We start from the raw sequence: 25,501 nt of genomic DNA, 5'->3' as shown, positions 1-25,501 counted from the left end.
CCACTCTGAGGTGCTGACTGTGCCAGGGGCGTGTGAATCTGGGCAAGCGCTCAGCTTCCGGCCCGAGTCCCCTCCCGGGTCCGGGCGCCTGTCCCTCACTCCCTCTGCAAAGGCCTTTCTTCCTCCACCGAGCAGAGACCGTGGCAGCAGCCTCCCCGCCCCCGCCGGCTCTCGGGGCCCCGGAGGCCCCGGAGGGGACGGGCGCCCAGTCAAGGACAAGAGGAGACTGCGCTGCCAGGGTCGAAACAAACACCTTTGTCAGCAAATCCAGCTCCCGTGTCTGAAGCATCTCAGCCTTGTCACGCAAACACGGGCTCACCTTGACCGCTGCAACCGGCGAAGTGGCTCTGCAGACCCGTCTGCACCTCACTGACCCTGCGGATGCCCGGCGGTATATCCAATATGGCCGCCCCCACTAAATCCCTGAGCCCGGCCTGAGAACGGAAAGTCTGGAGGGACCAGAAACAGAAGCTGCGACTTTTCCTTTTTTTTTTTTTTTTTTTTTTACCCTTTACGACAGGCTGGAACGCTTTCCGTCCACCGGACAGAGGGCGGGGCGAAAGGCTGAGCCGCGGAGAGGAAGAGGCGTGGACACGGCTGCCTCCCTACCATGCATTTCCGCCGGAAGTGACTGGGCGGTCCTGAGGCCGAGCGTCTTCGGCCTTCTCCGGTGTTCTCAGGGGCGGTCCTCATAACTTCGGCGGCTGTGGAAGGTACTAGCTCAAGAACTACGTCTTTTATTAATCCCAAACGCAAGGAAAGGTCTAGGGGTCAATTTGTTGTCCATTATAATTCCTCCCCAGCGAATTTTTACGTTAAGGGGTAGACTGTGAGTGTACTTTGACCTTTGACCTTCCCCGTATGCGTCAGAGGGATGCGCCCGCGCCCCCCCCCCCGCTTCTATATAAGGAAGATTCCGGCATCTCCTGGCCCTTTTTTCCCCCTTCCTCCCGCAAGTGTCGGGCGCGTTTTGCCTTCGCTACTCTCTTCCTCCTCTGCTGCCCGTCAGCGCCGCCTTCCGCCGACGCCATGGGTTTTGGGGATCTGAAAAGCCCTGCAGGCCTCCAGGTGCTCAACGATTACTTGGCGGACAAGAGCTACATCGAGGGGTGAGCGGGGCGCCGGGGCCACGTGGCGCGGGAGGAGAGCCGGACCTCGCGCTCCCGCCTCCCGGTGGGTGCAGCCGACCTTCGCCCTTGTGCGGGGCAAATGGTTGCGTTGCACTGCGGTCCTCGTGGCTGGCAAAGTAGGGGGCATCGCTAGGAGACCTGAGCAGATTAGCAGGCCAGTTGATGAGCTAGAAAAAAGGGTACAGAGCTAGGGGGACGGGCTGAGCGCCTCGCCTTGTGCGTGCACAATGGGAGTGTGTGTGTTTTGTGGACTGCATATACTTCTTTTAACGCGGTTTTTATTTGTGATCTATAGTAGATTACACAGCACCCACCACCGAAGTTCTGTGTGTCCCTCCCCCAAACATGAGCACCATTCTTTTACCAAGTCTTTAAAGAAACAGTTTGGTGGTAGGTTTTTTTTTTTTTCCCCCTCAAGTCCATGTGGATTGGATTTCTAGATTCCACATACGGGTGAAACCATCTGGTTGTCTCTCATGACTTATGTCACTCAGCGTCGTTACCACAATGAGCACATATTTTTAAACCCGCCGATGTGGCCCCGCTTCCAAGGGGCCTGTACCCATAGATTAATTGGACTTGTGTAGTTGTAGTGTCAACGTCAATTCGAGTTCGGTGGGGCCTTGTGTAATTATTTTTCTGTGTCACCCGCAGGTATATGCCATCCCAGGCTGACGTGGCAGTATTTGAAGCAGTTTCCGGCCCCCCACCTGCTGACTTATACCATGCCCTGCGTTGGTATAACCACATCAAGTCTTTCGAAAAGGAAAAGGCCAGGTAAAGTGGACCTTGCTCTCTAAAGAGTAGGGTGCTTCCTAAACTTAGAGGCAGGATCCTTCACATGACCTAATTGAACCCAGGCTACTTGAGGTTTATTGGGGGATATTGTAAGCTGAATTTCTTTGTTCACCTTAGAAGGCCAAGAGACTGAAGCCCTCCATTTTTCCACAGAACAGGTAGAACATGGACAGCAGCAGTTCAACTTTCCCCCACAATGCCCTGCCAGTGTGCCTCCACCCTGACCCGGGGGCCCACCTCTGGGGTGAGAGGGTGGCTCATTCATTCATTTCTTGGCCATTCTTCTGAAACTGCCTACAAGGGTGGAAGTTTGGGGAAGTGGAATCCAGTTCACTAAGAATGGAACTGAGCATACTTAATGAGATCTCAAACAGAAACATTCATACTGAAAGAGTAAATCATAGTGAGTATTGAATATAACGTCTCACATGCTACTAATGTTTGTTGGGCTGAGCAGTTAAGCGTATGAAAGTATGTATCTGGGAGTGTTAATGGGTGAATTTTGAGTTCAAAAAGGGAAAATGTTGAAAACAGGTTTTACTTTATTTGTACTTATTGGATAGAGATAGCCAGAAATTGAGAGGAAGAGAGACACCTGCAACCCTGCTTCACTTGTGAAGCTTCTCCACTGCAGGTGGGGGACCAGGGGCTTGAACCTGAGTCCTTGCACACTGTAGTGTGTGCTTAACCACATGTGCCACCACCTGGCCTCCCAAAACAGATTTTCATGTAGTGTATGGAAAAGAACAGCATACTAATCAAATGTTAAATGTTTCAAGTCTGCCAGGAGTGAAGAAAGCATTGGGCAAGTACGGCCCAGCTAATGTGGAGGACACCACAGGAAGTGGAGTCGCAGATAGTAAAGATGATGACGATATTGATCTTTTTGGATCTGATGATGAAGAGGTATGGCATAATTCATGTGTGTTTTGTTTGAGTGCATTGGGCTCAGTATTTGGATCTTGGGTCAACCACTAAACTTAAGGCTTTTGTAAAGTCTCACTGACTACATGATGAATAAAACAAATCACCATCTTTCGGCTGAGCTCGTGATGGATTTGCTTTTTTCTGATGATGTTCAGTGTGACAACCCCATAAGGTTTCTACTGGGAAATGACCAGCTTTGAAATATTTTTCGATTTCTCTTTACAGGAAAGCGAAGAAGCAAAGAGACTAAGAGAAGAACGCCTTGCACAGTATGAATCAAAGAAAGCCAAAAGTAGGTCATTTAATGACTGAATAATTCTAAGACTTGACCCAATACACCATTTGAGATCGTTTCCTCATTAGTTGAATAGAATGACATATTGTGTTTTGAAGCCCTTGAGGTGGGTCTTCATAAAACTCCCACAGCTACTGGTCTGCAGCTGTTCTTATGGTAGCAGTTGTGGCATTCCTCTGTGGAAAATAAACTGTTAACACAATTGAAATGCCTCTTTCTTAGCAAAACAGAAAGTGGACATGTGTGTGACAAACAGGGTGCAACCAACAAGATAGTTCATTCAGAATAAACTGATTTGTTAGATGTCTTGGATTGGGGTGAAGACAAGCTATTTGAATAATGCTATTTCCTTGTATATTTTCAGAACCTGCACTTGTTGCCAAGTCGTCCATCTTATTAGATGTGAAACCTTGGGATGATGAAACTGATATGAAGAAATTGGAAGAATGTGTTAGAAGCATTCAAGCAGATGGCTTGGTTTGGGGCTCTTGTAAGTTTAGCCTTTATTTTTAGAAATGGCCATGTGTGGTTTGCAGTCAGTTCTTGGGTGTGTTTTAAGCTATAACCAACAGCACTTTACTAACTAAGCTTTTGTCTTTTTAGCTAAACTGGTTCCAGTGGGGTATGGAATTAAAAAACTCCAAATACAGTGTGTGGTTGAAGATGATAAGGTTGGAACAGATATGCTGGAGGAGCAGATTACTGCTTTTGAGGACTACGTGCAGTCTATGGATGTGGCCGCTTTCAACAAGATCTAAAAGCAACCGTCACTTAAGAATCCTAAATAAAAGGTTGAAAGTCTTGGCTCTTGATTCTTTTTTTAGTGTTTCAGTAATAAGTAACAGGTATAATTCCACACAGTCCCCACCACCAGAGTTCCATGTCCCATCCCCTCCATTGGAAGTTTCCCTATTTTTATTCCCTCTTAAAATATGGACCAAAATTCTGTATGGGGTACACAAGGAGGAGAAGGATATATGTGTGATATATTCTTCCTTGATATTTACTCCCTTGAAACAAACATTTTTTAAAAAGTTGGACACTGGGGGTTGGGCGGTGGCGCAGTGGGTTACGCACATGTGGCGCAAAGTGCAGGGACCGGCATAAGGATCCCGGTTTGAGCCCCCGGCTCCCCACCTGCAGGGGAGTTGCTTCACAGGCGGTGAAACAGGTCTGTAGGTATCTATCTTTCTCCCTCTCTTGTCTTCTCCTCCTCTCTCCATTTCTCTCTGTCCTATCCAACAATGAACAACATCAACAAGGACAATAATAACCACAATGAGGCTCCAACAAAAGGGAAAAATGGCCTCCAGGAGCAGTGGATTCATGGTGCAGGCACTGAGCCCAGCAATAACCCTGGAGGGAAGAAAAAAAAAGTTGGACACGACATCTCCAAATAATTAACCATGGGTATATGATTGAGATAGGGTTTTGCCAGGTTACACAGTTTCGAAGAGGGAAAGCAGAGCTGTTTCTGGCCCTAAGACTTGCTCGGTGCGGTACCTACACTGAATCCTGGTGGCCTTTTTTGCTTTACTTGCAAGAAAGACAGCACTGTTTGACTCCCTCCAGGTGGAGACTTGGGGCTTGAATCTAGCTCCTGATAATTGTGTACATTGGTAAAGTGTAGCACTGCCTGGCCTCACAAGGCCATTTTTCTAGTTGAATAATCAAGTTAATCCTTAAATTGGGGGAGGGGGCTACATAATTTGTCACCAAAACATTGCAATTTTTTTCATCTAACCCCCAAAGGAAGGAAACCAGGCCAGAACTAGAGTTGTGCCAAGACAAACTTAAAGCTTGCTTCCCCCCCCCCCCCATAACATTCCAGGGGAAAGACCTAAGTCTTCACAACAATTTAATGAGAGCCAAAAACACAATGTTGATGGGGCATCATAGGAAACACCCTCTAGGGTTATTGTGGGGTGCTGAGTGCCTAACTGAATCCAGTGCTCTTGGCAGCCATTTTTTCCATTTTATTAGGTAGAACAGAAATCGAAAGGGGAGGAGGAGATGGAGAAAAAGACAACTGACCTGCTTAACTTGTGAAGCAGGTAGGAAACGGGCCTCTTAACCTCATGCCTTGTGTGTATCCTTCGTTTCAAAACTGCTTAACCTAGTATGCCACCACCCAACCCTGGGTTGCTTTTGTTTTTAAGATTTAAGGAGAGGGCAGGGGTAGATAGCATAATGGTTATGCCTGAGGCTCCAATGTCCCAGGTTCAATCCCCTGCACCACCATAAACCAGAGCTGGGCAGTACTCTAGTAAAACAAACAAACAAACAAATAAAAACCTTAGGGGAGAAAACTAGATTATCACTCTGGCACTCTGGGTCTTCAAACATTGAAGTCCTGGTACCCTGGGCACCATTGGATAAGAAGTCTGACGCCTTTCCTGCTGTCCTGTCTCCCTGGCTCCAGAACGAGACAATCTAGATGAACCGGTTTAATTAGGTACCTCTTTGTAGCTCAGAAATGTGACCTTAACCTGGAGTCAGTCTTAGTCTAGTCAGCTGTAGAGTGAGATAGGCTAGCTGCGCTGTGTAGTGCTGCAGGCAGATGCCATCAAGTGAGGGGAGTTAAGTGGTAGATAATGCCAATACACGTTTTAGTTCGTTTGGGACACTTGACATTCAATTGTATTTCTAGGAATTTTATAAGAACAGTTTGAAATAAGTTTACTGGGAGGAGTTAATGATTTACAGTACAGTTGATGCACAGGTACAATCTCTCATCTCCCCATGATCCAGGGATGCAAAACAACTCACTCCTAGTTATTTTGGTAGAGGAAGAGAATACAGATAACAGCACCAAAGCATCCTCAGTACGGTGGGAACCGGGCCAGGCTGCACACATGGCAAAGTAGCACGCTGAACTATTTCACTGGCCAGGAAATGGACGATTTTTAAAGGTCAGTATTTTGTAGTTTTTGTAGACCAGAAAAATCAAGTGAGGTCAGATTTTTCATAGACTTGAACATTTCTATATATATTTATTCCTCTTTGTTGCCCTTGTTTTATAGTTGTAATTATTATTGATGTCATCATTGTTGGATAGGATGGAGAGAGGAGGGGAAGACAGAGGGCGAGAGAAAGACACTGCAGGTGGGGACCTGGGGCTCGCACTAGGATCCTTACTCTGCTCTTCGTGCTTTGCACCACCTGCGCTTAACCGGCTGTGCTACTGGCCAACTCCCTGAACTTTTCTCTCTCTTTCCAGAGCATCAGTATGGGACTTCATGCTTGAGAGCCCAATGTTTTAGCTAGGCCACACCATCTCTTCCTTTTATAATGTGACTCCTTTGAGGGATTTAAAAAAATATTTATTCCCTTTTGTTGCCCTTGTTTTTTATTGTTGTTGTAGTTTATTATTGTTGTTGTTATTGATGTTGTTGTTGTTGGATAGGACAGAGAGAAATGGAGAGAGGAGGGGAAGACAGGGAGAGAGAAAGACACCTACAGACCTGCTTCACTGCCTGTGAAACGACTCCCTGGCAGGTGGGGATCCGGGGGGCTTGACCGGGATCTTTTTTTAAAAAATTATTTATTTATTAGAGATAGGAGGAGAGAAAGAACCAGACATCACTCTCTGGTACATGTGTTGCTGGAGATCAAACTCAGGACCTCATTAGAATCCAGTGCTTTATCCACTGCGCCACCTCCCGGACCACTTGAACCAGGCCCTTTACGCTGGTCCTTGGGCTTTGCACCACCTGCGCTTAACTGGCTGCGCTACCACCCAACTCCCGAGGGATTTTTTAAATTTTTTATGACAGAAGTTTAATTTGTTATGACCCCCCAACAGGACTTTGGGACTGTTAGCATATGAATGATGTCAGCCTGAGGAGGTGTGGCAGAGAAGGGAATGTATTAAAAGCACTGACTTGGAGCAGGTCTCTCTTTGCCGCTGCTGCTTCTCCTGGTCAGAAGCATCTGGGCAGAGGTCCTCCAGGTATCCGCCATGGCTACTTCTCCTGGGAACTGAACATGTGTGACTCTGCTAGCTAGTTAACTTTTAAGGCCCCTCTATAGCCATGAGCAACCTATACCTCAGCTGACAACTCTATCTTGTGAGACTAAACTTTTGTTAGCTATACTCAGATTTCAGGGACCTCATGTACTCTTTTTTTTTTAATTTTCTTTTCCCCCCCTTTTGTTGCCCTTGTTTCATTGTTGTAGATATGATTTTTGTTGTTATTGATGTCGTCGTTGTTGGACAGGACAGAGAGAAAAGGAGAGAGGAGGGAAAGACAGAGAGGGGGGAGAGAAAGACACCTGCAGACCTGCTTTACTGCCCGACCCCCATGACCTAGCGTACTCTTAACCATTGATGATAATTGCTTATTTTGCCTTTTTCACCCTAATAAACCTTGTATTATTGAAACCCATTCTCAGATACCCACTGTGAATCATTTTACATGCTTCAGCTCCCAAGCCCCTTTTTAAAAAATATTTATTTTATTTATTTATTCCCTTTTGTTGCCCTTGTTGTTTTATTGTTGTAGTTATTATTGTTGTTGTCGTTGGATAGGACAGAGAGAAATGGAGAGAGGAGGGGAAGACAGAGAGGAGGAGAGAAAGACACCTGCACACGCTTCACCGCCTGTGAAGCGACTCCCCTGCAGGTGGGGAGCCGGGGTTCGAACCCACCTTATGCCGGGGTTCCTTATGCCGGTCCTTGTGCTTTGCGCCACCTGCACTTAACCCGCTGCACTACAGCCCGACTCCCCCAACCCCTTTTTAAGTTAAATTTCAACAATGATTTTTCTGTATTTATTGCAGATTAAAAGTATGTTCACTAAGCAAAAGGCCAGACTCTCAAAATCATGTAATTTTAGGGTGTCAGTTCCATTCTTACCAGCAGAGGGCAGCACATATAGTTCTGAAAAACCAAAAAAGCCTACAAACTGGAATAATCCTTTTCATTGCAATACAAAGAAAAACTATGGGAGCTAGTGAACAGTAGCCTAAACTTTCTACAGATTGACATATTTATGAGGCTGAGTACCAAATAATTGAATCAAAATGTTGATAAGACCTGGAGCTCCGCTTCCCCAGAGACCCACCCTATTAGGGAAAGAGAGAGACAGGCTGGGAGTATGGATCGACCAGTCAACGCCCATGTTCAGCAGGGAAGCAATTACAGAAGCCAGACCTTCCACCTTCTGTACCCCACAATGACCTTGGGTCCATACTCCCAGAGGGATAAAGAATAGGAAAGCTATCAGGCGAGGGGATGGGATATGGAGATCTGGTGGTGGGAATTGTGTGGAGTTGTACCCCTCTTATCCTACGGTCTTGTTAATGTCTCCTTTTTAAAATAATAAAAAAAATCTATAATGAGTTAACTATGAAAACGTTTAAAGGTAAAAATAAAATTTATAATGTAACTAGTTAAAAAAAAGATAATTACTGATTTAAAAGTGGGCTAGTAACTCAGGAGGTGATGTCAAAGGGTAATGTGAGGTCTTGAGTTTGAGATCCAGCACTGCTTATGCCAGCCAGAGTTAGCTCTGACCTCTCCTTCTGTCTCATTAAACACAACTTTAAAAAAAGACTTGACATTATATGAAGCACAAGGACTGGCTCAAGGACTCCGGTTTGAACCCCTAGCTCTCCACCTGCAGGGGGGTTGCTTCACAAGCAGGTCTGAAGGTGTCTATCTTTCTCTCCTCCTCTCTGTCTTTCCCTCCCCTCTCAATTTCTCTCTGTCCTATCCAAAAAAAAAAGGGGGGGGAGGAAAATATTGCCACCAGGAGCAGTATATTCATAGTATAGGCACTGAGCCCCAGTAATGATACTAAATTTTTTAAAAATAATAAAAGGTTATTGATTCAAGAAATGGCATGGCTTCCCTTACAACTCGGACAGTAAAATCAGGAAATTATAGAAAATTGAATGTTTTAAAAATTTCAGGAGCCCGGGTGGTGGCGCACCTGGTTAAGCACACAATTATAGAGTGCAAGAACCAGGGTTCAAGCCCCCAGTCCCTACCTGCAGGGGGAAAGCTTTGCAAGTGGTGAAGCAGGGCTGCAGGTGTCTGTCTCTCTCCCTCTCTATAGCCCCCTTCCCTCTTGATTTTTGGCTTTCTCTATCCAATAAATAAAGATAAAAAAATAAAAAATAGATAATAACTTTCTTAATAAAAAAATTGCAGCAAGGTCTGTGTCCCCATCCCCACGTGCCCCCCCCACCCCCCACAGATTACCACTCTAGTTCTCCCAGTCTTAGGCATGGGGTTGATTTTTTTTTCCCATTTGCATGCTCAATTCTCCATATCCCGCATATGAGTGAATCCATTCTGTAGTTGTCCTTCACCTCCTTCCTTGATTCACTGAGCATAAGCTTCTCTAATCCCATCCACTTTATCCCAAATAACACAATAACATCTTTTTTAAAATTGCTAAATAATACTCTGTTGAGTATCTATCCCATAACTTTTTTTCCCCAGTCATCTGTCAAAGGGCATTTTGGTCGTTTCCAAGTTCTTGCTATTGTGAATAAAGCAGCTATAATCACAGGGTACACCTATCCCTTAGAATCAGTGTTTGTATATATAGCTTTTGGGGAAATAGACCTTTGGTGATGGAAGTGGTAAAAAAAAATTATTCAATGAAGCTCTAAAATTTTTTTTTTTATTGTACTAAGTAGAGGGTTGGGCGGTGGCGCAATGGGTTAAGCGCATATGGGGCAGAGCGCAGGACCGGATTAGGGATCTCAGTTCGAGCCCCCGGCTCCCCGCCTGCAGGGGAGTCGCTTCACAGGTGGTGAAGCAGGTCTACAGGTGTCTATCTTTCTCTCCCCCTCTCTGTCTTCCCCTCCTTTCTCCATTTCTCTCTGTCCTATCCAACAACGAACAACATCAACAATGGCAATAATAATAACCACAAGGAGGCTACAACAAGGGCAACAAAAGGGGGAAAAATGGCCTCCAGGAGCGGTGGATTCATGGTGCAGGCACCGAGCCCAGCAATAACCCTGGAGGAAAAAAGAAAAAAATTGTACTAAGTAGCAGAGTCTTTTTTTTTTTAACTTTTGATCCTTGTTTATTATTGCGTAAAAATAAGAAATTGAGGGGGTCAGGAGGTAGCGCAGCGGGTTAAGTGCACGTGGCGCAAAGGGCAAGGACTGGTATAAGGATCCCGGTTAGATCCCCCGGCTCCCCACCTGCAGAGGAGTCGCTTCACAGGCGGTAAAGCAGGTCTGCAGGTGTCTTTCTCTCCCCCTCTCTGTCTTCCCTTCCTCTCTCCATTTCTCTCTGTCCTATCCAACAACGAACGACAGCAACAATAACTATAATAACTGCAAGGAGGCTACAACAACAAAGGGCAACAAAAGGGGGGAAAATGGCCTCCAGGAGCAGTGGATTCATGGTGCAGGCACCAAGCCCCAGCAATAACCCTGGAGGTAAAAAAAAAAAGAAAAAGAAAAAAAAGAAAAATAATTGAGAAAGGGAAAGGGAGAGGGAGAGACATAGAGACACTTAACAGCTTTGTTTCACCACTTGTGAAGCTTTCTCCCTGCAGGTGGGGACCAGGGGCTTGAACCTGGGTCCTTGCTCACTGTAGTGTGCTTAACCAGGTGCACCACCACCTAGCCCCCACAAGTAGCAGAATTTTGTGTTCATAAACGACAAAGATTTCATAAGAGACAAGGTAGGAGTAGCATCTTTTAAAATTTATTTATTTATTTATTTATTTATTGGACAGAGACATAAATCAAGAGGGAAGGGGAGATACAGTGGAGGGAAAAGGAGAGAGACCTGTAGCACTTTTTCACTGCACATGAAGCTTCTTCCCTGCAAGTCGGGACCAGGGGCTTGAACCTGGGCCCTTGTGCACTGTAATATGTACACTCAACTGGATGTGCCACCATCCAGCACCAGAGTAGCATCTTTAGAAAACCCCAAAAGCAAGGACAATGATTTTCCACCTCCATATTGAATGCCATCACTTTCCTCTCTGAGCAATCCATACTTTTCTTTTCTGTCTTTTGCTACTTATTGCTACTTTTTGCCCACTTTGTTGTTAGGGTTATTGTAATGCAGATGTATTTACTCACTTTTTTAAAAAAAATTTTATTTATTAATGGGAAAAGAGGAGAGAGAGAGAGAGAGAGAGAGAAAGAAAGACCTTCTACCTTCTGCATCCCACAATGACCTTGGTTCCATATTCCCAGAGGGTTAAAGAATAGGAAAGCTATCAGGGGAGGGGATAGGATATGGAGTTCTGGTGGTGGGAATTGTGTGAAGTTGTACCCCTCTTATCCTATGGTTTTGTGAATACTTACTTTTTATAAATAAAAAATAAAAATCAAACAAGAAAGAACCAGATATCATTCTGGTACATGTGCTGCCAGGGATTGAACTCAGGACCTCATGCTTGAAAGTCCAATGCTTTATCCACTGAGCAATCTCCCAGACTACTACTCTCACTTTTTTAACTGTTAAGTTAAAAATTGACACCCCTCACAGTATCTGCCATGGTTCTGTATACTTCTTAGATATTCACTTATTTGCTAAAGAGAAAAATAAACAAAGATCAAATTACTAACTGCTATTACAGTCTAAAATGCAACAATTTTTTTATTATTATTTAAGAAAGGATTAATTAACAAAACCATAGGGTAGGAGGGGTACAACTCCACACAGTTCCCACCACCCAATCTCCATAACCCACCCCTTCCCCTGATAGCTTTCCCATTCTCTATCCCTCTGGGAGCATGGACCCAGGGTCATTGAAAACGCAACAAATTTGTACCATGAAGAGATCAGTGACTTATTCAGATAACTTTATTGGTTTATACCAATATTGACTATGTCATATGGATATAAGAACAGAAGTTAGACATACATCAATATTTAATACATGCATTATTTTCCTGAGATTAGACTGGCCTATCTTCTATCTGAATGTCAGTGTTTTGTATTCATAGAAATATCTTTTTGAAAAGAAACTTTATTATTTTTATTTTTTTCCCTTGTTTATATCATTGTTGTTATTGCTGTCATTGTTGTTGGATAAAACAGAGAGAAATGGAGAGAAGAGGGGAAAACAGAGAGGGGGAAAGAAAGATAGACACCTGCAGACCTGCTTCACTGCCTGTGAAGAAAAACCCCTGTAGGTGAGGAGCTGGGGACTCAAACTGGGATCCTGATGCTGGTCCGTGTGCTTTCCTCCATGTGCGCTTAATCTGCTGTGCCACTGCCCAGCTCCCCGAAATCTTATACATACTTGCACATACCCAGAACTCCTCCCATCTACCATACCTACAAGGGTATCAAGGATTAAAGATGGGAGCATATCCAAGTTGAGTGATGGGAGTTCTGTTCCCTTTCCTTGTCAGGCATACATAGCCTTTATGAGAACTGGAAGCATAAGCATATTGAAGTTCTAAGATGCTAAATGAAAAAGCTTGCTACTATGAAGTGCCCATGTTGGAATAACTGTATGGAGATAGAAAGTGCCGGGCTAGCATGAGGGTGTTTCTTCTGGCCATGTGCTCTCTGGGCTGCTGCTTACTCAGCGACGCTGCAGGAGAGGCACCAGGAACTCGTGGTGGAGCGGGAATGCAATGCATCTTTATTGATCAGACTTTATATCTTTTGAAATGGAAGTGGCAAGTCGGAAAAGGAAATGGCTTGGAAAGGGGATGGAGAAAAGGAAAGAGCGCGAAGGTAGAAAGCTTCCATAGCAACTGTTGTGAGGGTTTTAACTGGTGGGATTAATTAATACCCTGCAGGTAGGGTGGGGCTCAGGCAAAACAATGATTATGTAAATAGACCATAGTATCAGCGATGGAGCAGAGCTGGGGGGCTGTCCGACAGAAAGAAGTGGGAAAGGGGGACAAAGGGAGATTGAAGAGAGTTAAAAGGAGGAAGGAAGAGAGCAGAGATCTGCTCAGTCGATACCCAGATATTCCAGATTCTAGCCATTTGGGTTATCCCTGTCAATTTGATGCTCTGTACACAAATCTCTCCTCTGTGCTTTGTTTGAACTCATGACTCTCAGAATTAGTTAATATTGGTTAATTAATACTAACAATAATAACGGTGATAAAATTATTATTTTAAGCAATTAGATTTTGGAGGCAGCTTATTTAGTTGAGTGGAGCAGAGCTTTAAATTAATATGACCAACTATTACTATAACTCATAAATGTATATATAATATTACATGGCAGAAGTGAAATATATTTGCTTTTAAAGACTAGGTTACTCATACAGCATGAAAGGGAGCTCTAACAGATATTTTGACATTTTTGCAATTAGTTAATCATACATGTCTCATGAGACATGAGTTCCCAAGTATTATTAAAAAAGTATTAAGATTAAAAAAATAATAATTTGATAATTACCTCAACATGGGTGACTAATCTGTTGCAGTATAATTTGTAAGAATGACATGGATAGTTTTAGTTGCTGAAAAAAAAATGTTCATTCTCAATTTTTCTTTAATCCACACAAAAATACTACCAATAGACTGACCAAAACAAGAAGATAGAGTCAGCTGTATATTTTGGGATCAAGAGATCTGAAAATATCTCTTGAGAGGCCAAGACAAAAGGATAACCATGATTTGGAGAAGAGAACTAACTCACGACTGTTTCCAGGAGACACAGGTTCTTGGTTTCAGAGTTCCGGAGCTGTTCACTCACTGTGCCAGAACAGCTAACTTCCCACAGTGTGTACTTCAGTATCTCAGCAACGGATGCCCGAAAACGGGCTTGGAACTTCTTACTAATCAGGACATAAAGGATGGGGTTCAAACAACTGTTGAGGAATGCCAAGCCAGTTGAGAGCGGGATTCCAGCCTTCAGTACCTGCTGGAAATAGACATTGTGGTGAATAATGAGCTCCCAAATGCTGAACAGGTGGTAGGGAGTCCAGCAGATTAAAAAAGCCACGACCACAGCGAGGATGGTCCAGAAATGTTTACTGGTCATCAGGGTGCTTCGCTTCTTCATCTTCAAGACGAGAGACACATAGCAAATGCTCATTGTCAGTAACGGCAACAAGTACCCAATGATAACTTTCATCCAAGTAAGAACGTGGTGTCTCAACAAAATGAGGTCGGAATCATGTTCATGGAAATTGTTATAGCAAATAATGTGGTTATTAAACACCACAATGTCCCGAAAGTATAGGGTAGGACCACCCATTAAAAAAGCCAGAAGCCAAATGAGTACAACTACGATCAGTGAATTCCTTAGGGTTCGGTGCTGATGCGATAAGACAGGATAGATCAAGTGAACATAGCGGTCCAGGCTTATCACAGTCAGGAAGAAAACGCTGGCAAACATATTCAACTGAGCTATGAAGGAGTTGACTTTGCACAACCAGAGGCCAAAGGGCCAGTGGAAATTCATGGCCACATAGGAGATGTAGAGGGGCAAGAAGAGAAGAAAAATAAAATCTGCAATTGCCAGGTTAAGGAACCACATTGTGCTGACTGTCTTCTTCCACTTGAATCCGGTGAACCAAATGACAATGGCATTACCTGGAATGCCCAGAACAAAGGCCAAGCAGCATAACGCCAGGGAGATACAGTGGACAACTCCCAGGTGAGCTTTTTCCTCTGAGTTAGATTCTGTAGAGTAATAATCGATGCCATAGGAGTAGTTATCAAATTCTTCAAATAATGTTTCCTCTAGGGCTTCCATGACTTTCCCAAGGGTGACTGAGGAAATCTATAGAAGCAAATTTAAAAAGAAAGAAAACAATTTAAAGAAGACATACCCAGTGAATGATAAAGTAGATAAGAATATTTTCTCTTGGGCTTGGGAGGTAGCATAATGGTTATGCAAAAAAGACTTTCATGTCTAAAGGTCCCAGGTTCAACCCCCAGCACCACCATAAGCCAGAGCTGAGCAGTGCCAACCTCACCAATGTGTCCTGGAGCTCTGCCTCCCCAGAGCCCTGCCCCAGTAGGGAAAGAGAGAGACAGACTGGGAGTGTGGATCGACCTGTCAACGCCAATGTCCAGCAGAAAATCAGTTACAGAAGCCAGACCTTTCACGTTCTGCACCCCATAATGATCCTGGGTCCATACTCCCAGAGGGATAAGGAATAGGAAAGCTTCCAATGGAGGAGGTAGGATGGAGAATTCTGGTGGTGGGAACTGTACGAAATTATACCCCTCTTATCCAGTGGACTTATTGATCATAATTAAATCAATAAAATTTTTAAAAAATAACTAAAAAAATAACAAGATAGATATTTCTTCTTATGAATAGAAAACAGTATATATAGGTGTGTGTATATATATATATATATATATACATATATATATATTTAACAGTACATTTTTTGTTAAGACTTGCAGTTGAACTCAAGATGTTTAACAGATCCCCAGTTTCACACTGACTATTCTCAAAATGGTATGAGTTCATTTTTGGAAAGTTCAGTTTAGTGCCAGCCTAAAGTGATGAACTCTGTAGATGCAGTTACTCTGTTCATAAAGCTATAAGGATTTACTGAAGAGAATCTCAGATCTAACATTTACTAGTTTCCACTATGCTTTACTATTTTACGGAAAATGCAAAAGAAAACAGATACAAACATGTAGTATTGACTTCCAAACCTATGTTATATTTATTTATTTATTCATTCATTCATTCATTCATTCATCCATTCATTCCCTTTTGTTGCCCTTTTTTATTGTTGTAATTATTGTTGTTATTGATGTCGTCGTTGAATAGGACAGAGAAATGGAGAGAGGAGGGGAAGACAGAGAGCGGGAGAGAAAGATACCTGCAAAAAAAAAAAAGAAAGAGATACCTGCAGACCTACTTCGCGACTTCCCTGCAGGTGGGGAGCTGGGAGCTCGAACTGGGATCTTTATGCTGGTCCTTGTGCTTTGCGCCACCTGCACTTAACCCACTGCATTACCATCTGACTCCCCTATGTTATCTTCTTAAGCTACAGAAAAACAGTTCCACTGCTTCAAGTCATCTATCTTGGGTTATAGTCAAGGACTGGAGGATTTGACTCATTATTTTGCTGTAATGAATGTTTTGATTCTATATTTATGAATGCAAACATGTTCACTAGAATTATATCAACATGGGGGATTTTTCTTTTATTTTTTAAAAGATTTTATTTATTTATTTATTTATTTATTTATTTATGAAAAGCATAGGAGGAAAGAGAAAGAACCAGACATCACTTTGGTACATGTGCAGCCAGGGATTGAAGTGAGGACCTCATGCTTGAGAGTCTGATGCTTTATCCACTGCGCCACCTCCCAGACTACTTTTTTTTTTTTTTTTTAAATATTTTAATGGGGAACTTTTCAACCAAAGGTAGTTTTCGGATTCAATTGGCTTTAATTATTTAATATCTATATCATCTTCCTAAGAAGCACCGTTAATCTTTATTTAAATTGTAATCTTACAGTCTGGGAGGCGGCACAGTGGATACACTGCTGGATTCTCTCTCTCTTCCTCTCTCTCTCTCTCTCTCTCTTTCTCTCTCTCTGTTTTAAATATTTTATTTATTTATCAATGAGAAAGATAGGAGAGAGAGAGAAAGAACCCGACATCACTGACATGTGCTGCCAGGCATTGAACTTGGGACCTCATGCTTGAGAGTCCAGTGCTTTATCCACTGCGCCACCTCCCAAACCACAAGTGCTGGATTCTGAAACATGAGGTTTGATCATGAGTTTGATCAAACATGAGTTTGATCCCTGGCATCACATATACCCAGGTTCTCTTTCCTTCTCTTCCCTCATTAATAAACATATAAAGCTTTAAAATTACTTTGTTTTGAGTTAATTTAATTTCCTTTCCACTATAATTTATTAATAAAAATATTTGCTTGATTAGTTAATTTTATTTTGTTTATATCCATTCATATAAATTTTATCTAGTATTATTTTGACAAAAGTAAGTTTTCTGTTATTTAAAAGATTTTTTATCTTTCTTTGATAGAACACAGGAAAATTGAGAAGGAAGGAGGAGAGAGAGGGAGAGAGATACAGAGAGATACCTGCAGCACTGCTTGCTTATTAATTAAACACTTGTGAAGCTCTCCCCCTGCAGATGAGGATGGGGGCTTGAGCCTGGCTCCTTGCTCATGGTAACATGTGCACCTCACCAGGTGCACTACCTCCCAGCCCAACTAAATTTTCTTTTGTGGTCTCCTCACACACATCTTTTTAAATTCTCCTAACAAGACTCATTTCCCTCATTTCAAATTAACACTTAAGAAGACTTAAGTGTTAATTTGTCAATCAAAACAATTTACTGGGTACAATTTTAACTTCAGTTTCATTTTTGTATTATGTTCGTTTTACTATTCAAAGTCAACTAGAGAACAGACTAAAGTTATATTCATTTTATGGAGTTACAAGCATTAATTTAAGACTTCAGGTTACTGTAGGGCTAAAATGAAGAGGTCAAAAAACTAGCCGTGGATTTCCCGTTTTGAGCATCTGGCAGGGTATGGTTTACAAACAAAAACAGTTCATTAGTAATTTCCTAACCCCAGACCCAGCCAACTTCTTAATTTTTCAATATTCAGCTCAAAGTCTCCCTTTTCTTGGGATCACACCCTCACATAATTTATAACAATAATTGGTGTTATTAGTACAAATAACTTGGATTTTATTAGGTATATATACTCTCATTTAATTCCCATAAGAATGAAGGGGAGCTGGGCGGTAGGGCAGCCGGTTAAGCGCACGTGGCGTGAACCACAAGGACCTTGAACCACAAGGACTGGCTGAAGGATCCCGGTTCAAGCCCCTGGCTCCCCACCTGCAGGGGAGTCGCTTCACAGGCGGTGAAGCAGGTTTGCAGGTGTCTATCTTTCTCTCTTTCCTATCCAACAGTGATGACATCAATAACAACAACAATAATAACAACTATAAAAAACAACAAGGGCAACAAAAGGGAATAAATAAAATATTTTTTAAAAAAGAATGCTGTGAAATAGGCGGTACCATTATTCCCATTTCCTTTTTTTTTTTTTTCACCACCAGAGCACTGCTCAGCTCTGATTTATGGTAGTGAGGGGGATTGAACCTGGGACTTTGGAGCCACAGATATGAGAGTCTCTTTGCATAACCATTATGCTATCTCCCCCTCCCATTGTTTCATTAAAAAAAAAAAAGATACTAAAACTTGGAAAAGCATAATTATTTTCCCACAATCACACCAGCTTCTTCTTCTTCTAGCGTTTGCCCTTCTTCCGTAGCCAGTTAACAGCGTCACACCAGCTATAATTGAGAGTCAAGATTTAAAGTGAAATCTGTCAAGCCCAGATCAGTTCTTTTTAAATTTTATTTATTTAATTTTATTGCCACCAGGGTTATTGCTGGGGCTTGGTGCCAACACTACAAATCCACTACTCCTGGTGGCAATTTTTTCCTTTTTTTTTTCTTTCTATTTTACTTGATAGAATAAAATTGAAAGGGAAGGGGGTGATAGAGAGGTAGAGAGAGGGGCCAGGTGGTGGCACATCTGGTTAAGTGCTCATATCACAGTGCACAAGGACCCAGGTTCAAGCCCCTGGTCTCCACCTGCAAGGAGAAAGCTTCATGAGTGGTGAAACAGGGCTTCCGGTGTCTCTTCTCCCCTCTCAATTTCTCGGTCTCTATCCAATAGTTAATAAACAAACAAATAAAAGAGAGGTAGAGAGAAAGACAGACATCTACAGACTTGCTTCATTACTTGTGAAGCATTCCTTTTGCAGGTGGGGAGTGGAGACTCGAACCTGGGTCCTTGGGCATAGTCATACGTGCACTTAACCTGGTGTACCACCACCTGCTCACCCTAGGATCAGTTCTTTCTTTTTTTTTAAAAAAAAATTTATTTATTCCCTTTTGTTGCCCCTTTTGTTTTATTGTTGTAGTTATTATTGTAGTTGTGATTGATGTCATCATTGTTGGATAGGACAGAGAGAAATGGAGAGAGGAGGGAAGACAGAGAGGAGGAGAGAAAGATAGACACCTGCAGACCTACTTCACCACTTGTGAAGCGACTCCCCTGCAGGTGGGGACCTGGGAGTTTGAACCGAGATCCTTCCCCCGGTCCTTGTGCTTTGTGCCACTCGTGCTTAACCTGCTGCGCTACCGCTCAACTCCCCCAGGATCAGTTCTTAACTAATAGAGCATTCCTTCTTCAGTTATACTTTTCTCTTTCTTTCCTTTTTTTTTTTTTGCTGCCTCTTTCCTTTTTTTTTTTTTTTAACCACAGCACTGCTCAGCTCTGGCTTTTGGTGGGGCGGGGGCTTGAACTTGGGACTTTGTAACCTCAGGCAAGAAGGTCTTTTTGCATAACCATTATGTCATTTACCCTTGCCTATAGTTTCCTTGTTGTACTTAATTCACTGTGTTGTCATTGACTCATCTTCAACTTCTGTGCTACCAAACTGTGAACTTGAGAACAGAACCATCTCTGTCCCTACAGGGCTGAATACAAGTCTTAGTATAATCTAGATGCTTAGCACGAGCTCAGTAAATTGTTGGCACCATAACGAATTCTCTCTAGAACAAAATGTAATTTCTATTTTAATTGATTTTATTGAGGAAATGTGATTTTACAAGACTGTAACTTGTCTCTGGGGTGAAATTTCACATCCTTCCAAACAAATGTAATTTTAAAGCCTAAGGTGAGAGTTTGTTAGTTCAGCCCTGAGTCAATGTCCCCGACAGAATCTCTCTGACCTTGACCCACTGTCTGTCTTCAGGATCTTGGCTTCTTCCTTGACACCATATCTTTCCTTTGTGTGTGCCCCAGTGAGCAAGAATTGACTTCTTTCTTTTTGGTCTATCCCTATAGTTCTGGGATCTTATTCCTTCCAGCTAGATAGATGCAAGGATTAAATCAGACTTGGAGAAAGATCTTTAAGATGAGTCCAAATCTGCCCACCTGAGTCTTTCATCAGAAATAGAAGCTAGAAATCTACCCCTGGGGGTCAGGCGGCAGCGCAGCGGGTTAAACACACATGGCACGAAGCACAAGGACCAGAGCAAGGATCCAAGTTCAAGCCCCCAGCACCCCACCTGCAGGAAGTGATGCTTCACTAGCGGTGAAGCAGGTCTGCAGGTGTCTATCTTTCTCTCTCCCTCTCTGTCTTCCTCTCCTCTCTCAATTTCTCTCTGTCCTATCCAACAACAACAGCAATAACAACAAGAGCAACAAGGGGAACAAAAATGGGGAAAAAGTGGCCTCCAGGAGCAATGGATTGATAGTGTAGGCACTGAGACCCAGCAATAACCTTAAAGGCAAAGAGAAAAGAAAAGGAAAGAAAGGAAAAGAAAAGAAGAGAAGAGAAAAGGCAAAAGAAATCTTTCTTTGCCTCACCATAACTCAGAGCAGTTATTTATTTTTTTTAAATTTCTTTATTGGGGAATGAATGTTTTACATTCAATAGTAAATATAATAGTTTGTACATGCATAACATTTCTCAGTTTTCTATATAACAATACAACCCTCACTAGGTCCTCCAGAGCAGTTATTTGTGTGGAGGTGATGGTGAGGGGAAGGAGAACAGAATAAAGCAAGGCAGAAATCAACAACTGACCTTCTGAGTCTTTGATCAGACGCAGTTAACCCTTAGGGCATGTTCACGTTTAACTATTGCCATGTTTATATATTGCTTTTCAGTTTACGGGCACCTCCAGATCTAATTATGCTTCCAAAGCTCACTTCAGTTTACCCAGATGTCTAGAAACTAATCATATTTGTTTTCTAGGCCTGCTATAACAAAGTGCCCTAAACTGGTTAGCCTAAGATAATAAAAATCTATTGTTTCATAGTCTGGAGGCCTGAAGTCTGAAGTCAAAGATGTAAGCAGGGTTGCTTCTTTCTGAGAGTTGTCAGGCAGGTTGTCAGTCGTACTCACGCTGCTTGCCTTGTTTCTGGTGGTTTTTAAACAAACTTCAGCATTCTTAGACTCGTCCATGCGACATCCCCATACCGGCTCTCATCTTCACATGGCGGTCTCCTTACATGCCTGTCTTTCTCCGTGTTCACAGTTCCCATTTTATAAGGACACCAATCAAGTTGGACTAGGATCCACCGTAACGTTTCTCATGTCTGATGAGCTTTATACTGACTCTTTTCAAATAAGATTGCATTGTGAGATATTAGAGATTGAGACTTCTTCATATTCTTCTCCTCCTTCTTTCCCTTCCTCTGCCACTTCCCCTTCCCTGTCCTCTTCTTTTCCTTCTTCTCTTTCTTCTCCTCCTCTTCCTCCTCTTCCTCCTTTTACTTCTTCTTCTTTTGGTGGGGGAACATCACAATTCATTCTATGACACTCTATATGTGTATACATTTTTATTTACTTGTTTTGGATAGAGACAGAGAGAAACTGAGAGGGAAGGAAGAAAGAAAAGGAGGAGGGAGGTGGTCCAGGAGGTGGTGCAGTGGATAATGCACTGGGTTCTCAAGCATGAGGTCCTGAGTTTGATTTCCAGAAGCACATGTACCAGAGTGATGTCTAGTTCCTTCTCTCTCTTCTCCTATCTCATTAATAAATAGAATATTAAAAAAGAAAAGGAGGGAGAGGAGGAGGAGTAAGAGGAGAAAAAGGAGGAGAAGAAGAAGGAGGAGGAGAAGGAGAAGAAGTAGGAGGAGGAGGAGGAGAAGGAGAACGTGGAGGAGGAGAAGGAGGAGGAGGAGAAGAACGTGGCAAGAAGGTATATCCTATTCTTTTGTACTTTTGTTATAGCAGCAGAACCTGTAATCTAACTAATCTAGCTTCTCTAGGCTTTGCATTTAAGCAGCATGGTGGTGATCAGTCAGAGCCCACCTCTTTACAAGATTTTCAAAGAAACCATTGAGGGAGGAGCTACTAAAGCCATGGCTTCCAGAAGCTACTGAAAGAAAGCGGGAGCATCTGTGAGGAAGAAGAGCTTTGTGAGAGGGAATCTGGTACCCCAGACAAGTGGGCAGTCATTGAAGAAGCATATTTTTATGGTGGATGAAGATGAGGTGGTTTTTGTAACAGACTGTGGTGGGCTAGGAAGATTCCTGCTTTATTTATTCGATTTTAATTTTTTTCATATATACACATACAAAGTTTTAGAATTGCACGCAAATATTTTACATATCATTTCAAGTTGTTCATTTATTATTTTTATTGGGATTTTGATTATTTTATTGTTACTGATTTTCCTGATTCACAAAGTCATAAGGTTTCAGAGGTATCGTTCACATGTTTATGTGTTTATAACTTACCACACCTGTCACCAAAGTTCCTATATATCCCATTCCACCCTTCCCCTCCAATGACTACTGAAGTTTTTATGAAGTCTAAGAGCTAGTTTGGTTATTATTTTCTACTTTTTCCAAGCTGTTTGCTTTAGCTAGCTATATTCCACACATAATGGCATAATCCAGTCTTTTACCTCTTTACTTATTTCACTTAGCATCGATATTTCTGATTTATAAGGAAGTATGAGGCAGATTTTGAATTTTGATGATACCAGACCTGGGATTTGATCCTTGGAACCACTTAAGAAGACCTTGGGTGGTAGAAAGATGCACCGGTGTCTGTGAAGACACCCAATTAATAGAATTTTTAAAACTTGGCTTGACTAGGGAAGTTAATTGGTGATATTGTGCACACACGAGGCCCTCGGTTCATCCCCTGGTTTTGTATAAATTGTATTTTTCTAGATCATAGACTGGTATTTTACAATAAAGCAGCTATTGGCAACAGTCAGCACAGTCATATATATGTGGCCCCCTGAGGTAAGCAAACTCTTGAGAAGAGGGAAGAAGGAAACTATATACTAAAATGTAAATTGAGGGAGCTGGGCAGTAGCACATAGGATTAAGCGCACATAGTACTAGCCCTAGGACCTGTGGAAGGATTTCAGTTCGAGCCCCAGCTCCCCACCTGCAGAGGGGTCACTTCACAGGCAGGGAGGCAGGTCTGCAGGTGTCTATCTTTCTCTCCCCCTCTCTGTCCTCCCCTTCTCTCTCCATTTCTCTTTGTCTTATCCAACAACAGGCTAGGGGGATGGATCAACCTGTCAATGCCCATGTTCAGCAAAGAAGCAATTACAGAAACCAGACCTTCCACCTTCTGCACCCCATAAGGAATTTTGGTCCATATTCCCAGAGAGGGATAAATAAAAAGGTTTCCAATGGAGGGGATAAGAAACAAAACTCTGATGGTGGGAACTGTATGAAATTGTACCCCTATTATCTTACATCCTTGTTAATCATTATTAAATCACTAATACAAATTACAAAAATAAATAAAGCCAGCTTTAAAGGAACTATGTCATGTATGAAATAGGCAAAATCAAATTATCTTAGCTTGAAGTGACTTTCACTGAGAGATAATATAGAATGTCAAATGTTTCTCATTTGGATGTGCTCGGAAAAGCACATTAACAATGACAAGATGAAGTATTTCAGTTTGACAGAAAGGCAGAAATAGTTGTTTTATTTGTCTTAAACCATATGTGCAGTTGAAAGGCAAATAATTAATAATTCTGACTGACATAAAGACACATTAAGAACTACATGATCATAACACTTCTTCAGTACCCGCTTAAGTGAGTTCCAGACTGCACTGTGGACATGAATATATGTAGACCCACCCAAGTCTGCTAGAAATGTGTGAAAAATCTTGGTGTGGATCAAGTTCAGAAAACCAAGTAGAAAGTCTGTGGTTTGGCTTCCAAAGGATTTCAAGAGGTATATGACTGTTGACATTCGGCTGACATGAGGACACGTTCTGGGGCACATTTGCCTGGATACTCACTGCTAAGTGACTGGGTCTGGAGCACACAAGTATTTATTAAATCAAAGACATTAGTTTTTAATCATCTAACCAAAATTAATAGCTGTTACCATCTATCCAGAACTCTTTTCTGAATAAACAGATTTCAGTGCAAGACTGCTGGCAGAAAGTGCAGTGATAAATAACCTATAAAATCCAGATGATTTTGGGAAGTAACATCTGGTAGAAATGAGTATCATTAGGTTTGAAATAATGTGGCTTTAAGGCAGTTGGGTAGTAGCGCAGTGGGTTAAGCGCAGGTGATGCAAAGCACAAGGACCTGCATAAAGATCCTGGTTTGAGCCCCCAGCTCCCCACCTACAGGGGAGTCGCTTCACAGGCGGTGAAGCAGGTCTGCAGGTGTCTATCTTTCTCTCCCTGTCTTCCCCACCTCTCTCCATTTCTCTCTGTCCTATCCTACAACAATGGCATCAATAACAACAACAATAACTACAACAATAAAACAACAAGGGCAACAAAAGGGAATAAATAAATAAATATTTAAAAAAATAAATGTGGCTTTTAGAGAGGCTTCACTGCAGGGCTGGCAGGCAAAATTGCTCACTTGGACAGTGTGCTGTTTTGCCATGTGCATGGCCTAGGTTTGAACCTGGCGCTTGCTGCATGGAAGGAAGCACCATCAGTGCTGTGGTCTCTTTCTGCCTCTCTGTTGTCTCTGTTTCTATTTAAAAAAATTATTTTTGGCTACAGAGAGAAGTCGTTTGTTTATCTGCCTTGAGTAGATGCAGCAATTCTTCCTGGCAGAACAATTAGTGAATGTAGAAAGATTTCATTTAGTTCTATCATCTTGACTTAAGAGAGGTTTTCATGGGGGTGCATTGGATCGACCTTCCCGTGGTGCACCCTGTGAGTACCCATTCATTGGGGAAATTGACGATCCTTCCTAGCCGACTGAATCCACATGGATCCCAGTCACTTTCAAAGCCATTTAACTGGCTACGGAAGAAGGGCAAACGCTAGAAGAAGAATGGGCTGGTACTGGGTTTGGTCTAGTGCACAAAAGCAAAGGGCTCTGAGGAAGGAGGGAGGGGTCTGGAATAGGGGGTTGTGGGGCACTGGTGCATGATGGTAGGAAAGCGCCTAAGTTGGAGTGAGAGAGTTTTGCAGACACCTATCATGGGAAGATGAGAAATTGTAGCCATGTGTTAATAGCTGCACTGTAAGCCATTAACTCCCCAATACAATAATGAAATAAAAAAGGGGGGGAAGAGGGGGGGAATAAAACATTGAACAATTTTAAAAAAGAGAGCACCACTAGAGTTCTGTGTCCCTATTCCCTCCATTAGAAACTGCTGTAGCTCTCCCAAAGTCACAGATACGGGGAGACCATTATTTCCCTATGTATGTATGTATGTATGTATGTATGCATGCATGTATGTATGTATCTATCTATCTGTCTATCATCTATCTATCTACATATTTTTCTATGGTCCTGCCTTCTCTTCCTTTCTTTTTTTTAAAATTTTTTTAAATATTTATTTTATTTATTCCCTTTTGTTGCCCTTGTTGTTTTATTGTTGTAGTTATTATTGTTGTTGTCGTTGTTGGATAGGACAGAGAGAAATGGAGAGAGAGAGGGAAG

The 25,501-nt window shown here is 42.4% G+C and overlaps 3 protein-coding genes and 2 non-coding genes across 7 annotated transcripts in view; 3 read left to right on the top strand and 2 right to left on the bottom strand.

The window, feature by feature from the left end:
• NDUFS1 (NADH:ubiquinone oxidoreductase core subunit S1) overlaps positions 1-489 on the bottom strand; it is a 39,184-nt gene extending 38,695 nt beyond the window's left edge. Inside the window, exon 1 of the mRNA XM_060194061.1 lies at positions 320-489. The gene's annotated coding sequence lies outside the window, so the exon portion shown is untranslated. The remainder of the gene's footprint in view (positions 1-319) is intronic.
• Positions 490-923: 434 nt separating this feature from the next.
• On the top strand, positions 924-3,951 carry EEF1B2 (eukaryotic translation elongation factor 1 beta 2). Its single transcript, XM_007520192.3, has 6 exons — positions 924-1,109; positions 1,785-1,907; positions 2,708-2,834; positions 3,081-3,147; positions 3,515-3,640; positions 3,754-3,951. Exons 1-6 carry the CDS (start codon positions 1,030-1,032, stop codon positions 3,906-3,908), a joined length of 678 nt encoding a protein of 225 aa, XP_007520254.1. The 5' UTR covers positions 924-1,029; the 3' UTR covers positions 3,909-3,951.
• On the top strand, positions 2,931-3,008 carry LOC132539672 (small nucleolar RNA SNORD51). Its single transcript, XR_009551002.1, has one exon. It is a non-coding gene; the product is annotated as a small nucleolar RNA SNORD51 (small nucleolar RNA).
• LOC132539682 (small nucleolar RNA SNORA41) lies at positions 3,274-3,408 on the top strand. Its single transcript, XR_009551011.1, has one exon. It is a non-coding gene; the product is annotated as a small nucleolar RNA SNORA41 (small nucleolar RNA).
• Positions 3,952-11,919: 7,968 nt separating the features above from the next.
• Positions 11,920-25,501, bottom strand: part of CMKLR2 (chemerin chemokine-like receptor 2) — a 58,888-nt gene continuing 45,306 nt past the window's right edge. For all 3 annotated transcript variants that reach the window (XM_060194057.1, XM_060194058.1, XM_060194060.1), the window contains exon 2: positions 11,920-14,837. In XM_060194057.1, the coding sequence (XP_060050040.1) occupies positions 13,740-14,810 (1,071 nt within the window). In that variant the 5' untranslated portion in view covers positions 14,811-14,837 and the 3' untranslated portion in view covers positions 11,920-13,739. The remainder of the gene's footprint in view (positions 14,838-25,501) is intronic.

The sequence above is a fragment of the Erinaceus europaeus genome, chromosome 7 (assembly GCF_950295315.1).
Source record: "Erinaceus europaeus chromosome 7, mEriEur2.1, whole genome shotgun sequence".
Classification (NCBI taxonomy): Eukaryota; Metazoa; Chordata; class Mammalia; order Eulipotyphla; family Erinaceidae; genus Erinaceus; species Erinaceus europaeus.
This window is presented reverse-complemented; position numbering and strand designations above follow the sequence as displayed.